This window comes from Vitis vinifera, chromosome 3 (genome assembly GCF_030704535.1).
Source record: "Vitis vinifera cultivar Pinot Noir 40024 chromosome 3, ASM3070453v1".
Classification (NCBI taxonomy): domain Eukaryota; kingdom Viridiplantae; phylum Streptophyta; class Magnoliopsida; order Vitales; family Vitaceae; genus Vitis; species Vitis vinifera.
The window spans coordinates 6,804,914-6,818,410 of NC_081807.1; the positions used below are offsets into that span (position 1 = coordinate 6,804,914).

At 34.9% G+C, this 13,497-nt stretch overlaps 2 protein-coding genes across 2 annotated transcripts; one reads left to right on the forward strand and one right to left on the reverse strand.

Moving 5' to 3' along the window:
* Positions 1-4,329: 4,329 nt before the first annotated feature.
* On the forward strand, positions 4,330-7,656 carry LOC104878831 (putative disease resistance protein RGA3). Its single transcript, XM_019219104.1, has 2 exons — positions 4,330-7,002; positions 7,315-7,656. Exons 1-2 carry the CDS (start codon positions 4,471-4,473, stop codon positions 7,339-7,341), a joined length of 2,559 nt encoding a protein of 852 aa, XP_019074649.1. The 5' UTR covers positions 4,330-4,470; the 3' UTR covers positions 7,342-7,656.
* Positions 7,657-9,366: 1,710 nt separating this feature from the next.
* LOC100254953 (probable protein phosphatase 2C 63) lies at positions 9,367-13,218 on the reverse strand. The gene is made up of 4 exons (XM_002262613.4): positions 12,780-13,218; positions 12,329-12,702; positions 10,334-10,570; positions 9,367-9,951 (listed from the first exon to the last, which is right to left on the reverse strand). Exons 1-4 carry the CDS (start codon positions 13,039-13,041, stop codon positions 9,679-9,681), a joined length of 1,146 nt encoding a protein of 381 aa, XP_002262649.1. The 5' UTR covers positions 13,042-13,218; the 3' UTR covers positions 9,367-9,678.
* Positions 13,219-13,497: the final 279 nt, after the last annotated feature.

The window sequence follows — 13,497 nt, forward strand, 5'->3', positions numbered from 1 at the left end:
CATACCATTGACATTTCGGTAACCAAATAGTGTATAGATGTATATGTACATAGACAAAAATGTACGTACACACACACGATGATGCCGCAATTTTAATAAGACATAATAGGGTAACGAGTATTATGTTTTCCTAAATGAACAAAATGGAGTCTAATTAGTACATTAAGATTTAACAAAATTCTTAATGGACATTAGGGTTTTTCCATATTATCAATATATAAATAATATACACTTGTACATGTCAAAACTATAGTAGAATAAAATATGATACCCCATATTCAATTATTCATATAATAATAGATGAATATAACTTGTAGCATGATATACTTGTCAATTTTTTATAATCTTTATGATCATTTAGTTTGGATAGAAAATAAACTCTTTTATTTTATTTTTTGGTAAATAGAGGTGCATATACTTGCCACAAATCCCTTCTTCAAAAGTTCAAGAAAAGTTAAAAAGTCCTGAGAAATGTTATGGTACCATAGTGGTACTATAAAACATGAAATCCACATCGTTCTAAATGTATAATGAGATCTAGACATTTGAAGACATAAGTAGTAAGAGTATATTTGAAAATATGTATGTGACATCATTTGATTAGTGATGCTTTTTTTATAAGTATTGAAAAAATATATTTTTATATGGTAGTTGGATTTGAAAGTTTTGGATAAACCAACTTCTTACCTAATAATAAATAAACAAATAAATCAAATAAGATGTTTACTTATTATAGCCTAGTTTATCTTCAATTTCTGATGTAAGCATTTATGAATGCATATTTGTTGAGAATCTTCCTCCAACTTTACAACCTTGCTTATAACATTGATGTATTTAATAAGGTAGGTCAACAATGAGGACAATCTTAAATGAAGTAGCTGCACAATGACGACAATCTTTCACCAACTTAACTACCTTATTAAATAAAATAGGTACATAATGTGGTGTCTAGTCACCTTCAGGAGTATAGAATGTTTAAGAAATGGAGTCCTTGGCAACCCAACACATTTTAATAATAAATTTTAATAATTAATGCTATCAATAAATTTTAATAATACATTTTCATAATAAATGTCAACGCTAAATTTTAATAATAAATTTTAGCAATAGTTTTTCATAATAAATCTCACCAAATATACATAAATATGAATAAAATTTTCAATAATAAATTTAGCCATAAATTCTAATAATTAATGTTATCAAGATTCTTGAAACTACAATTTAAAAATTTTTCTTAAAAATGAAAGAAAAGTAAATAGGAACTAGTAAACTTTGTTTTCGTTTTTCCCTTTTCTTCTTTTTCTTTTTCTTCTTTCTGTTACTGCTACTAGTAAGGTTTTTCCTTTTGGAGGGCTTGAAACTTTGAAATGATGATGCATGAGGTATGAAAGTAGTGGACCAAAGAAAGAGTGTTTAAACGTTAAATTTGATTGAATTTTATTTATAACATACAAGAATGTAGTTAAGATCATGATGCTAAAAGGTCAAGTTCGAAACCTTGAACTTTCTCTACATGTAAATCTTTGAACCTAAGCTTTCTTTATATGTAACATGAGAGTGCTTATGTAAAACCTTAGTGGAGTGAAAGCATACCATACTAACTTATTCATTTGAGCCTTAATTCTAATGTTGATTAATTAACAATTTCTTAACAAAGTCAATCAAATAAGTGATTTTCTTCTTGATTGGCATAAATAGAGCTAACATCAAGGCCTTTCAATCATCCCATCTCATAGTTTTTTTTTTGTTCCTTCTTCTACGAGATCTTAAGAGATTTCTTTAGGTCCTACCTTGGAGTGGTTTTGCCCTCTCTACCACTTTTTTCTCAAATCTTAGGAAAAGCAAAGCATTTAGAGTTATTATCTCTGTTATGCCAAGGAGTGCACCTCTACAAGCATTACTGGCAATTGAATTGGAGGTAGAACATTCATTGTTGCCCTATTGCACTAATATAAAGTCTTAAACAAAGGCAAAACTGCTTTAAGGATAGTGTTTATCACACCTTAGCCAAAAGTGATAAGTCATCTAGCTTTCGTTTTCATAAATTTCTAATTAACTTGTGCTTGACCTCTCTCTCTCTCTCTCTACACTTCTAGCCATCGTAAAGTAGCTTATGTCCGGAGGCATCCCTAATTCACACCAAGCTTAATGCGTCAAAATTGATCCTTTGAATGATCCATATTTTTTCAAAAGATGGTAAGAAAGGTTTTTCAGCCATAGATGTGATGAACCCAAGACATATTCTAACCAAGTCCAAATTAGAAGGTGATCATGAAAGTTTACTCACTTGGGAAAATGATAATAAGCAAGTTTGCCTCACAATTTTGAGTATTTAGTCAACTGAATTATTTGATGTGTATTGATCTATTAAGCATGCTAAAGAAATATGACATAAGATGAACAAGAAATGCACATTAGAAGATGTTAGGACTCAAAAATATGTTATAAGAATTTTTAAAATTTTCCAATTGACCGAGGATAAAATGTATTAATATAGTTTTGACAATTTTCATAGACCGGTCCTTGATAATGATGATATTCATGATACTATAAAAGTCGTAGTGATTTTTTTTTTTTTTTTTAACTTTTTTTTTTCACTAAAGTTATTATATAATTAATTTTAAATATTTTGACTCAAAAAAGAATCGTGATAATGATTCATTGCCCAAAGGCATAAGTTTTGATGCATTAGATTCTAGCATATTATTATTCCCACCGTCCTCCACTATGTCCTTCACTTATGCACTTTGGGAGAGCTCATTGTAACACCTGAATGGATAAGTTTTCCATTAACAAAATAACAAATTAAGATTAAATAACAACACAAATAATCTCTTACTTTTAGAAAATACCCTATAATTATAATTTATAACCACACAAAAAAGTATTATTTAATGTGAAAAATTACCTTTAAAAAAAAATTATTCAACTAATTGCTTGAAACGTTACCCTTTAAAAATCCAAGTTGTTAAACTAAATGTTTTAAAAAAAATTCATAAATGTCGATCATCCAATAAATTTAAATGACGTGGGAATTGTATGAAGAACTTAAAAGATCATCCTATTCAATGTTTTCGAAATAGGAGTGGTTAATGAGTTGAAAAAGCTCTCAAGTTATGGTTATTAATTAATAGGGGTGACAAAAGTTGATACGATTCATGAATATGACTCAAATCAAACATATTTTTCGTAAGTTTGGGTTAAGTATAAGTGGGTTTAGATTAAATTTATATCGATCTGCATAACTTATTTTAATAAATAGGTAATTTTTGGGTCCACCTCTATAACACGAATTTGACTCGAATTGACCTATTTAATAATCTCACTAATTAATCTAATCATATCTTTAAATTATTTAACATATTTGATTCATTTAAAATTTATTTTTAAATAAATAGGCCAATTCAATTATAAACATATTTGGTTGAAATATTAATCATATAGACATTTATGAGACCTAATTTTGACTAATTATTAAATAGGTGGACTTAAGTATTAAATGAGTTAAATGAGTTACACAACGTATTGTTAGTTTAATAATTAGGTAGTACTTGGATTTATATTTTTAACAGTTTAATAATGAGGTAGTACTTGGATTTATATTTTTAACATGATTATTATTTATGTCGGATTGGGTTAACCTATATAGGAGAATATCTAAGCTTTGACACGATACAAACACAACTCATCAACATAAATTGCCATCCTTGGTTATTAGTTGAATCCATAGTTCAATTATGGTCCAATAGTAATGTCCATGTAAAAAATAATTATAAAAAGCTAAAAAATATATAAATAATTAACATTAAAGATATTTTATCTTTTTATTTTTAAACATTATTAAAGATATATGATATTACAATAGTAGAGCCCAAAAAATAGGAGTTGAACTAATAATGGTCCAATCAATGGTTCGACTAGTCCAATTGTATGATTCAATCAATTTGATAAGATTATCAAAATAGTGAGTTGGAGTTAAGAAGCATGATATACATATCGAGTCAAAATCCTGTAATGACAAGGGTTTGATTAAGTTGCGGGATAGTACTTTTTTTAGTATTGTATCAAAAGACACCATCAAATTAAGGTACGTAAAATCACATCTTTGCTTGTACTTTTATATCATGGTACCATTTCTTTATACCATCTACTATTATTATAGATTTCACCACATCCATTCATCTGCTCAGACGTGGAGTTTGATAAGTATAACTTTTGCACCTTAGCATTTTTGGTGCCACCATTCAAATGATCAATTAGATGACATCTATTTTGTCTTAGTCAATTCGATAGGCGTGTGAACCTAACCTAACATGGTTGAATCTTTATTCATATTGAAATTTATCAATTTAATAAATCTGCGAAAATTGACTGGCTCCGGTAACTGTAGCTCGGACATGAATGAAACGATAGTGGCGGTCGATATGCAACAACATCCTCTCTCTGGTTGACCTCTGGTATTGCAGCATTATGGCTGAATCACTTGAACATGTGGTACCAGACCTGGTTTTGGAGAAGTTAGACTCCCTCTTAGCCCAAGGAATTGGCCTCGAAAAGAGATTGGACGTCGGAAGCGAGCTAAAACTGCTTCGAGCCACCTTGTCCACCATCCAAGACCTGGTCTTAGTAGCTGAGGGGCAACCCACACAGAAAACGGAAGGCTCTGAGCTCGGAATTTGGCTGTACGACATCACGCAGGCTATGGACTCTATGCCAAGTTTGCTGGATGAATTGCAGCTCGAAGTTTTAGGGAGAAAAGCGGCACAAAGGACGAGGCCTGGGAGCATTAAAAGAGAGGTACGCAGTTTGTTCTCAAGATCAAATTTACTTGCATCCACGATTTCCCACATCAAAGAGGTCAGGATGAAGCTAGAGAAGATTGCATCTCAAAAGCCAAATTTTAATTCCACTGTGTATGCTAAAAGAGTTGTAGATATGCATGTGAGACCCAGACATGTAGACATGTATGTGAAGCCCAGGAAGAGGGGGATGGCGCAATTCTCTATTGGTGCTACAGATATTATTGGGAGAGACCAGGAGAAGAAAAATATTATCCAGCTCTTGATGCATTCAGGAGATGGTGAGAATGTTTCTGTCCTTCCCATTGTTGGAGTTGGAGGTATAGGCAAGACAACTCTGGTGAGATGGGTGTATGATGATGTACAGATAGCTACACATTTTCAAAAAAGAATGTGGGTTTATGCCTCAGAAAGCTTTAATATCACGAAGATAATTAAGGAAATGATTTATTCTGCAACTGGTGAAAAGTGTGGCAATTTAACCTTAGATCAATTGCAAACTCTTCTAAGACGTATCCTAGATGGGAAAAGGTTCTTGCTCATCCTGGATGACGTATGGAATAGAGATCGCGAAAAATGGCTTAAGCTGAGAGCCTTGCTAATGGGTGGTGGTCATGGGAGTAAAATCGTCGTGACTACTCGTAAGATAGGGGTCGGACCGATAATGGGTACTATTCAGACGTATGTGTTGAGCCCTCTTCCTCCTGAGGAGAGCTGGTCTTTGTTTCTGAAACACGCATGTGTGGAAAGGGTAGAAGGAGAGTCTTCAAATCTAATGGAATTTGGGTACCAAGTTGTGGAAAAATGTGGAGGAATTCCTATACAAGTGAGAATGTCGGGAAACTTAATGTATTCTGCAAAGGAGACAGAGGATTGGACATCTATGAGAGATAATGGAATATGGAGCTCAGAGCATTTACCAGCGCTGAAGTTGAGTTATGAAAAGTTGCCATCTCACTTAAAACCCTGCTTCACTTTTTGTTCAATCTTCCCAAAAAATTCTGAAATTCGTAGTGATGATCTGGTTCAGCTGTGGATTATGCATGACTTGATAAAACCAATATCAAATCAAGGTGGTAAAGAGATGGAAGATATTGGCGAGGAGTACATCAAGGAATTATATGAGAGATCCTTCTTTCAAGATTTTGAAAAAAGAGAGCATGGGGCTTGTTTCAGAATTAGAATGCACGATCTTGTACATGATCTTGCAGCGTCCCTGGCACAGCAAGAGAACATTATGCTGACTTTTGCTGCAAAAAATATCTCCAGAAAGATCCGACATGTGTCGTTTTCTGATGAAGATTGGTCAGGGCATGAACAGAAAGTTCTAAATTTTTTAGGGAAGCTGACTGATGTTCAAACCATTTTGTTCCCAGTTGATGGAGTGGGGCTCAACAATGAATCAATTGTCAATACTTGCATTGAGAGGTTCAAATCAATGCAGGTTCTCGATTTGAGTGATTCAAGATTTGAGGCACTGCCAGAGTCCATTACTAGTCTAAAAAATCTGAGATTTCTCAGTTTAAAGAGGAATGATAGGATCATGAAACTCCCTGATTCCATTTCCCGGTTGAAGAATTTGCGTGCATTGATGCTTGGAGGATGTTCAGAACTTTCAAATTTGCCAAAAGATATGGAGCTTATGATCAACCTGAGGCATTTGGAAATAACCACGAAAGAGGAGGCTTTGCCTGCGTTGAATTCCTTCAAGTCTCTCAGATATTTGGGGGTTGTAGGATGTGTCAATTTGAAATCTCTGTTTTTAGGGAGGGAAACCTTCACTGCCCTTGGAACATTGTTCATTCACAGATGTCCAAGTTTGGTTTCTCTGCCATGTGGCGTCAGACACCTATCTGCTTTAAAGATTCTGAGAATCGATGATTGTGGGACACTTGATTTGCTGGATGGTGATGATGACAACGTTCCAGGCTTGAAGAGTCTCAAGCTCTTGGTGATTGTGAAGTTACCAAGGTTGACGACTTTGCCCAAGTGGATTCTTCAGGCAGCTGCTTCTCCTTTCAACACTCTGTCATGCATAGTCATTGAAGCCTGTCCCAACTTTAGAGGATTGCCACAGGAGGTGCTGCAAAAGTTGGATTCCTATCCGAAATTTAAGATCGAAGATTGTCCTAAATCAATTGTTTCTACCCAGATGCACATGTTGGTGACAAAAAAAAAAAGAAATCAACCACCGAATGTTTCGGTAAGGGTGAAATATTCCATCTTCTTTCACTATTGACTTTGCAACATGGATTCAATTGCCTGAGGTTCAAAATATAAGATTAAAATAAATAGACAAAACCATACTGGTTGATTTTTTCATACAGTTGATACAGTAGACATGTTCCATGAAATTTGTTTTGATGCTTTGCATACTACATAATCTCTTGTTTGAACTTTGTGTTCCCTGCGTGAGAGATGTATGCTATCAAACCAATCTCCTCAAATGCATTAGTTTTTTTTTTTTCTCATACCATCATTTTCAATTCTTGGCTTACTGATTTGTTTCTATCAGGAAGTATGCCCATGCGCAGAACAGTGAGTCAGCTAAAGCTTTGGAGGAAGTATACAAGAACTAATTCTTCTCCTGAACTCCATAATGACAGTCTTGAAGGATGGAAAGGCCCATGACTGCTGGAATGATTAGATTTTCCTCTAAACATGTAGAAGTGCTTAAAGTAGTTTCGCATAAATATTGTCTGTTCTAAACTCAAAGGGTTCTCCTGACATGTCGTGTCCCATAGGATTAACTATGATGCCATTTGTAATGGTTTGCTCCCAACCACTTCTCGCAGCTCTCATGAAACTTTTTTTTCCTTTTTGATGTGGGATATTACAAGAATGCTAGTTTCGTCAAGTTATGAAGGCCATTGAGTCAGTTTTCATGGCAGGTGAGTCTTGATTGTTGATTTCTTTGTTTCACCGGTGCTGAATTCTTGTGCTTCATTTGTGTTTTTCTGTACTCCTCTGCCTTGTATGAGTTAGGTTGGCAATATTTTGTTTGTTCAAAACTACTTCATTTTCATTGAGACTTGTATGAGTTATGATCGAGTTGAAAACTCTATAGTTAAGGGCATGGATAAGTAGTTAGGTTTTGTGTTTGAACTTAGGACTAAGTAATGACAAGTCTATAGGTGTATTTGAATCGTACTTCATCCAAGAAGATGAGTAAAAGACCCTTGAAAGCAATTGGGGGCTATTAGGCCTCTCATTCACCATGAGACCTGCAAACTATGATACTATAGAATATAAATCCCATTTTTCTTTTGATTTTCTTGAAAAGAGCAACTTTAATACTATACTTATGGTTGCTTCATCAAGTAGTGTTATAGATTTGACAATAGTTGAAAATATTTTAGAAAATATTTTTTGAAAGTATTGTATTTTGATTTTTTTTTTCAAAATCTCATTGTATCATTTCTAATCTACCTTGGTCTATGCAAACGATTGACTTGACTTAAGAAAAATTAAAAGTGACAAAATTGATAATTTGAAAGGTGAGGCCGAGCATGTATGTGCATTGTTCGTCAAAAAAAATATATATTTGTATAAACAATATGGAACTTGTTACTTATTTGATAAAACAATTATTTTGTAAAATTATTAAATAAAATTTTGTGTCAAGAAAGCAAATTTTATTGAATATTTTTTTTAAGAAAATAATATTTTTATTAAATTTTACAAAATATTTATTTTGATTAAAAACAAAATTTGAAGTTCACCCATTACCACTGATCTTCACTTAAGATTTAGGATTTATTATTGTAACAACTTTAGTGTATGCTTAAAGCATTCTTACTTATCTTTCATTTTGCCTTATAAAATTACATCTTCCTTTCCTCTCAATTCTTTCCTCGTTCCAACCAATTTCATGTTAAGATCTTTTTTAGCTTTCCCCTTAATTTTGTGTTTGTCCATTCAAATATCAAAATCAAATTTTTTGAAATTCTCACACAATTGTCACCTTGTCTATGTCTTAATCATGTATGTCACCCCGTTAAGATCTTTTTTAGCTTTCCCCTTAATTTTGTGTTTGTCCATTCAAATATCAAAATCAAATTTTTTGAAATTCTCACACAATTGTCACCTTGTCTATGTCTTAATCATGTATGTCACCCCATTAACAATAGGAGAAACATCAATTCTCTAAACTTAAGGAAATTTCCAAATAACTAATCCTTTTTCAAATTTATCTTTTCTCCTTCAATCACATTATATGTCGCCCCTTTTAACTCCTTTGTTTATGTCATCATAACTAAATGTAAGTTATTTTCATTTTTGATATCTTATATCATTTCTATCAATTATGTGAGTTATATGAATCAAACCTTAATTTTTGGACCCAACCGACCCATAACATAATCGTCCGTTTTTGTTTCGTGGATATGTTTGGCCAAAAGATAAAAATTAATAATATTATGTCATGGTGGAAGTCATTGCTCAAGTCTTCTCACTGCCCTATGAAAATCCAAAAACTGTACCCCATTATGATCGGGTCAAAATCCAGGGGTCCAACTGCAACCAAGGATGACTCCGTCAAAACATGACACCATCAATGCACTATGTATGAAGAGAATCTGTTATGTATTCAATTGACAAAGGTAACAATCACATACAATAACCAAGAGAGAATAAGAGGAAAGAAGATTACAACTATAATTTTGAAAAAAAAAAATCTATGGCAAAGTGTACGGATTAGCCTCCACCTATCAGCATCCATCAGTGACTCATTTATCTACAAAATTTCTTCTCGTGGCTCCCAACTGTCTGGCTGCTCCGGCACCAATTCACCTCTTCGCAGTGTCTTTGATTATTGTATAATTAATAACATTTACCACAACAGAGTCAGTGTGCTTGCCCCCTACTTGGGTTTGTTTGCTCATGAAAAGGTATGCAGCAGATCCTCATCCCCTTCATGGGCTTTAAGCGAGAAGATGTCAGTAGGTGCGTTGGTGGTGCCGTTAACAGTACTGTGCTTAGGTCGTCTGTTAGTGGAGCCCTTGTGGTGATCCAGATAGATCACGATCACAGTGATGTCATCATGGAAATGGCGCCTTATTCCTTTTTCTATTCTCTTAATGTCCTGGTAACTCATCTCCCTCTTCTTTGCAGCCTCATGAAGTGCAGCTCTCACCAATCTCTTAGCTATTCCCTGCGTGTATCAGGATCAAAATGAAATCATGTCATGGATTCTGCAAAACACTACCAAAGAGCATTCTAGGGGTGATTCATTCTGCTCTGATTGCAATTGTAATAATTGATTATGTTAAATAAATTTCAAAAGATCAATGGTATTTTGTTCATGAATTGTATTGTTGGCACCTTAGGATGCAGTCAAAAGTGAAACCCAAACATTCCATTTTCCTAGCATCCAATCAAATGGAAGGTAAGAATTGGCATCAATGGCAATAGCAGGAACTAAATTAGTGGACAAACTGGGATAGACAAATTGAAATTGTGGGGTTGAGCCAAGACTACCATAAATAAATAAATAAATAATATAAGAAAAAAAGGTCAACAGATGGGGCACTCACAGCTCTTGGGTTTTTGAAGACAATCTCTACTGCTGCTTCATCACTCAGTTGTTCCCATAGACCGTCTGACGCAAATATTAGGAATGAGTCTTGTGGCAGAAGCTTTCTAATTAGGATTGAGGGTTCTGCTGTCATTACAGGACGTTTCAAAGGGACAGGATTTCCAAATTGCTGGAAAATCGGGTCCCTGTTAAACTCGGGTTTCTTCAAATAAACATCACCAATAGACCTTGAAACCTGAAAAAGGAAAAAGGTGTTTAGATTAGCATCTTCAGTCACATGTCCATATGGATAAGCTGTTGAACATTGGAAGTAAAGTAACAGCATTCATGAGGAACCTATTCACTTGGATTCCTATAAAGGGGAAAAAAATCAAACATCACATGCTATATTAATGTCATAGAGGAGGAACTCAAAATTGATTCCTTGCAGTTGACAGGGGAATCGGGTCTTCTGGATTGCCAAGATGCCAAGGAAGAGGAATAAATATTTGTCGCTGGAGTCACATTAGTATAGTATTAAATTTTAGGAGGCTTCATGTACATCACATGCATACAGATATACTACTTTTGATTTAAGCTGCATGAGGTGATTGGACTAAGAGGCAAAGCATGTGATTCCTGCAAGAGTATTAATGGATAAAGGGGAATATATAGCCCCTTTCAGAATAGATTTGACTACTGTGTAGGATGCAAAATAGACATCTTTTATAAAGCTAAAAGAAAGCAAAACTAAACAGATAATATAAACAAAAAATAACCATAAAGGGATTTATGCTTGTCAATAGTGATCAAGAACATGGATAAATTAATAAATAGTAGTTCATATCATGCATTTTCCCTGATATTTTCCATCCTACTGTTACTGTTAATTCTATTTAGCTTCTTTGCTTTAGTAGTTTCAGTGACTAGCTGAAATGCTGAACTCGCTCCCAGTTTCTAAAATGCTGGTTTCATGGTATGCTACTCATCATGCAAAGATGGAAGATTTTTCCTTTTCTTGTAGGTTACTGCTTTACACATCATGAACCAATGCTCTAATCATGTTTGCAGCACAGGCATAATTTTTGCTGCAAAAAAGATTTCTAAACTATGGCACAAAAATGAAGTGAAGATACATGATACCAGAGTTCAGTAATGAATTTTTTCAGGGTGAAAGAGATGCAACAATGGCAAGGATATGTGAGCCAGGAACCAAAATAGTACATGAGAAAACCAGAATGGGATTGCCACTTTTCAATACCAACACCGACATTATCTACAAAACCTAACCACAATTACAGTCTTAGTAGTTTAACGCCTGCACAACCTTTATTTGTATCTAACAAAATGCCTAGATTTCCTTGTCGGAACAACAGGCAGAGTTGTAAACTACTTGGCCAGCATGACACGCTGTCTTAAGTAGAAAAGAGTACAAATTTTCATGGAAGATGCATAAACAGATTTGCAAACACCACTTAGCATAGTCTAATGCAATCTTTAGAATATGAGATCAACCACACACATGCTGTAATCTCTCTCTGCCTCTGATTGTTTCCCAATCTATAACCCCACAATCAACTTCCTACATATGCAAACATAAAATTTCACATTGAAGAAATGGCCCATGACATCCGACAGGAATACCATGAGAATACGAAACAAACACTTGCTATAGAAAGCAGAGAACTGCAAACAAAAACCCCCAGACTCAAATTCCCAACACAATAAACTACGAAATGAAACAAACTTATAACCTGATAAACCAGCGGAGGGTGCAGGAAATAATAGTTGCAACTATTTACATCGAAATCACCATGAGGGGTCTAGAGGCTCAGCCATTATCACAAAACCAAACACTGGATATCAAACAATCCCCAAATACCTATGAAATCAATAGAAATTTCAAATTGACTGGTAATGGATTCCAGACCTTACCTAAAGTAAACAAATTTTAATCAGTGGAAGCTTGATTCTAAACAAACGAAACGAGTCAATAAGAATAAGCCCATTTTACCTGTATAATGCCCTTAATTCTCCAAACACCACGCGTATAAACCACAACATGCGAATCATCCGGGTGAAGCGCCTCAACCTCCCTCCTTACTTCCTCAACACTAACATTATGATCCGTCGACAAACGCTCTGCCACCACCGGATTCTTCCTCCCCTCCGAAGCTCTCCGCCCAAGAACCGCCCTCGAGTCCCCTAGATTCGCTACATACAGTACACCATTCGAAATCGCACCAACTAAACAACAGGACCCCACCGATGCAATCTGCGGCCGAGCCGGCAACGACCTCTTTACCACATGTAGAAACTCCTCCTCCGTCGCATTAAACGCCTTCTTTATCACATCCGCCGACAACCCTCCCTGCTCCAAGGCAAATTCTGCATCGAAAAACAAACATTACACACATAACATAACCAAACAGTACACCGAAAGATTAGGGTTTAAATAGGCGTACTGTTGAGATAAGGGAAGAGATGTTTATTAACAAATCGAGAAGCTTCAGGGCCGCCATGGCCGTCGTAGACACCGACGTAGGTGGCGGAGGGCGACGTGAACACTTGACCCTGATCCTCAAGAGAAGAATTGGCTTGAACGACTGCGATGGAGAAGTCCCCAGAGGCGTGAGGCTTGAGGTCCATGTTCCACATGAGTCCATCGCCTCCCCTTCTCCCAAAACACCTCTCCAGAGGTCTGCATAAGCACGAACGCAACATCATCTTCTTGCTCTCCCTCTCCCTCTCTCTAGAAAACCTTTTCTATCTCACAGAGAAAATAAAAAACTGTTCTGTATTTTGTTGAATTCCTGGGTGTAAATGGGTTGAAGAAGATAGAAAAAGAGGAGTCTGCGGGAAGGAGATGACGCGTTTGAGAAAAAGACCAGCGAGTCCTCCCTCCGCGTGGGATTTAAATTTTAAACAACTAACAAAAAAAATTAACTGAAATAAAATAAAATAAAATAAAAAACCAAATAAAACCAAAAAAGCAAAATATTTGACCTGAATTCAATGAAGGCGTGGTATTACAGCGAAATCCCTTGTTTGTAAGTGGGTTGTCTTGACTTTTTTAATTGTAGTTAAAAAAAATAAAAATAAAAATAAAAAGTAAAAAAATTAGTTTGTTAATTAATTAAAATTACATATTTGATTAAAAGAGGTGAAATGATCTCTTAATTG